This window comes from Apis dorsata, unplaced genomic scaffold (assembly GCF_000469605.1).
Source record: "Apis dorsata unplaced genomic scaffold, Apis dorsata 1.3 scaffold_88, whole genome shotgun sequence".
NCBI classification, from domain to species: Eukaryota; Metazoa; Arthropoda; class Insecta; order Hymenoptera; family Apidae; genus Apis; species Apis dorsata.
In genome coordinates, this window is record NW_006263386.1 from 1,469,611 (window position 1) to 1,471,369 (window position 1,759).

Sequence of the window (1,759 nt, forward strand, 5' to 3'; positions counted from 1 at the left end):
TGCTCGTGTTACCACCGTTGTTGTTCCCAGCTCCGTTGTTATTGTTCAACACGACCGGCAAAGCGCCACGGACGTCCCTCAGCTCGCCTCGAAGCGTGGCGCACTCGCCCCTCGCTCGTTCCAGCTCCCCGTCAAGCCGGGCGCCCGTCGCTGCGTTCTCCTCCACCATCACGCGAAATTTTGCCTGGAAACCGAGGGGACAATGCACGTTAGACGGTGGCCGAAAGTGGGAGAGAGGCGAAGGTGAATGTTGGTTGAAAGGGGAGAATGTTAATTCCCCGGTAATGAGCAGCAGCAGGAGTATCTTGTTATCTCCAGGAAAGAATTATTCATTCTATTGTGCGGGATGCGAAGGATGTGAAATCTGTTTAAGTTGACGGATGCATAGAGAATGGATTTTATTTGTAATTAGGGATTTTGTAGATATTTGTACGAGTAATTGATGTAAGGAATATTGCATATATTTGATGTGATGGTGATATGATGAAAATTGAACTTGAAATTGAAATACATCTGAAAATAAAAAGTTTAAATGTATTGTAGAAATACATCTGAAAATAAAAAGTTTAAATGTATTGTAGAAATACAATACATTATAGGAGAAAACGATTATTTTTATATTAACAATTTAAGAAATGAGATTTTTGAGTTATAATACTATCTATAATATTTATAATATTACATGATATATCTAATATATTGGTGATAGATCAATTTAAATCATTTTAATTTTGTGTAAATATTATAAAAGTATTGTATAATTTTGGTAAGTATTTTTTTCGAGATTGTTGTATTTTAATAATTTTATTATATCATTAAATAACTATGTTCATTAGTTATATTCATATAAAATTAAAAATTGTCTCGTTTTGTGTTTAATTGCTATGATTTATTATTTATATCGCTTTCTAAATTGGGATAAGAATATTTTGTAAACATCATATATCATAAAATAAATTTATTGTAAACAATTGTATAAAAGCTATTTATTTTAGACACTCCAAAAATCAATATAACATTTCTACTAACTTAATAATATACTGATATCATCCCTGTCAGATGCAAAAATGTCTTCTGGAGTAAGGATATGAGATGAATTTCTTTATATTATTTTTCTTATAAAAAATTAATTAAATTGTTTCTTTAAAAATATCTTTAAAAATACTCTAAAAGTACGTAAGATTTTTAATCTTAGTTTAAAAAGTGAAAGAGTAGAAGTTCAAACATTTTACATGTATTGAAAAAAATGCTAGACAGAACATTGTAACTAAAAAGTAAGTAGTTATTATAAGTGATACAATCTTTTATTTGAGAAAACTTTGATCAAAGTTAAAATTTGTTTGAGATAAGAATAGAATATTTAAATTTATACTATATTTATACGAAATAAAGCGAATGATATAGTGGTTATATATTAGACTATTATCGATCTTTTGATGAATTTTAGATTTAGCAGTAAAATTTTCTAGTTAATTCTTTGAACCATAAAATTTATAACTTCGAGTACGTAATAAAACAAGTAATAAAAGAGTTTCACTACCACTGAAAGTATTGACTCCTTAATATATGTGTGAGACATGGATAAAATAAATATTTATTATTTTATTATTTATTTTTTCTTACTGATCTCTAATATCATTATTTCAGAAATTATTGTATTTTATAAAATATGTAATTTATTTATTTTTTAAAAACAAAGATTTTAAAAAATTTGAGTTTTAAAGAATCATTAAAAATATTATTTTAATATTAATATTAA

The 1,759-nt window shown here is 27.1% G+C and overlaps 1 protein-coding gene across 1 annotated transcript in view; it reads right to left on the reverse strand.

Annotated features, from left to right (window-relative positions):
• LOC116185043 overlaps positions 1 to 1,759 on the reverse strand; it is a gene marked incomplete at its 3' end in the record, with an annotated part of 126,527 nt that overhangs the window by 2,806 nt on the left and 121,962 nt on the right. Inside the window, exon 4 of the mRNA XM_031508524.1 lies at positions 1 to 184. Coding sequence (XP_031364384.1) covers positions 1 to 184 — 184 coding nt within the window. The remainder of the gene's footprint in view (positions 185 to 1,759) is intronic.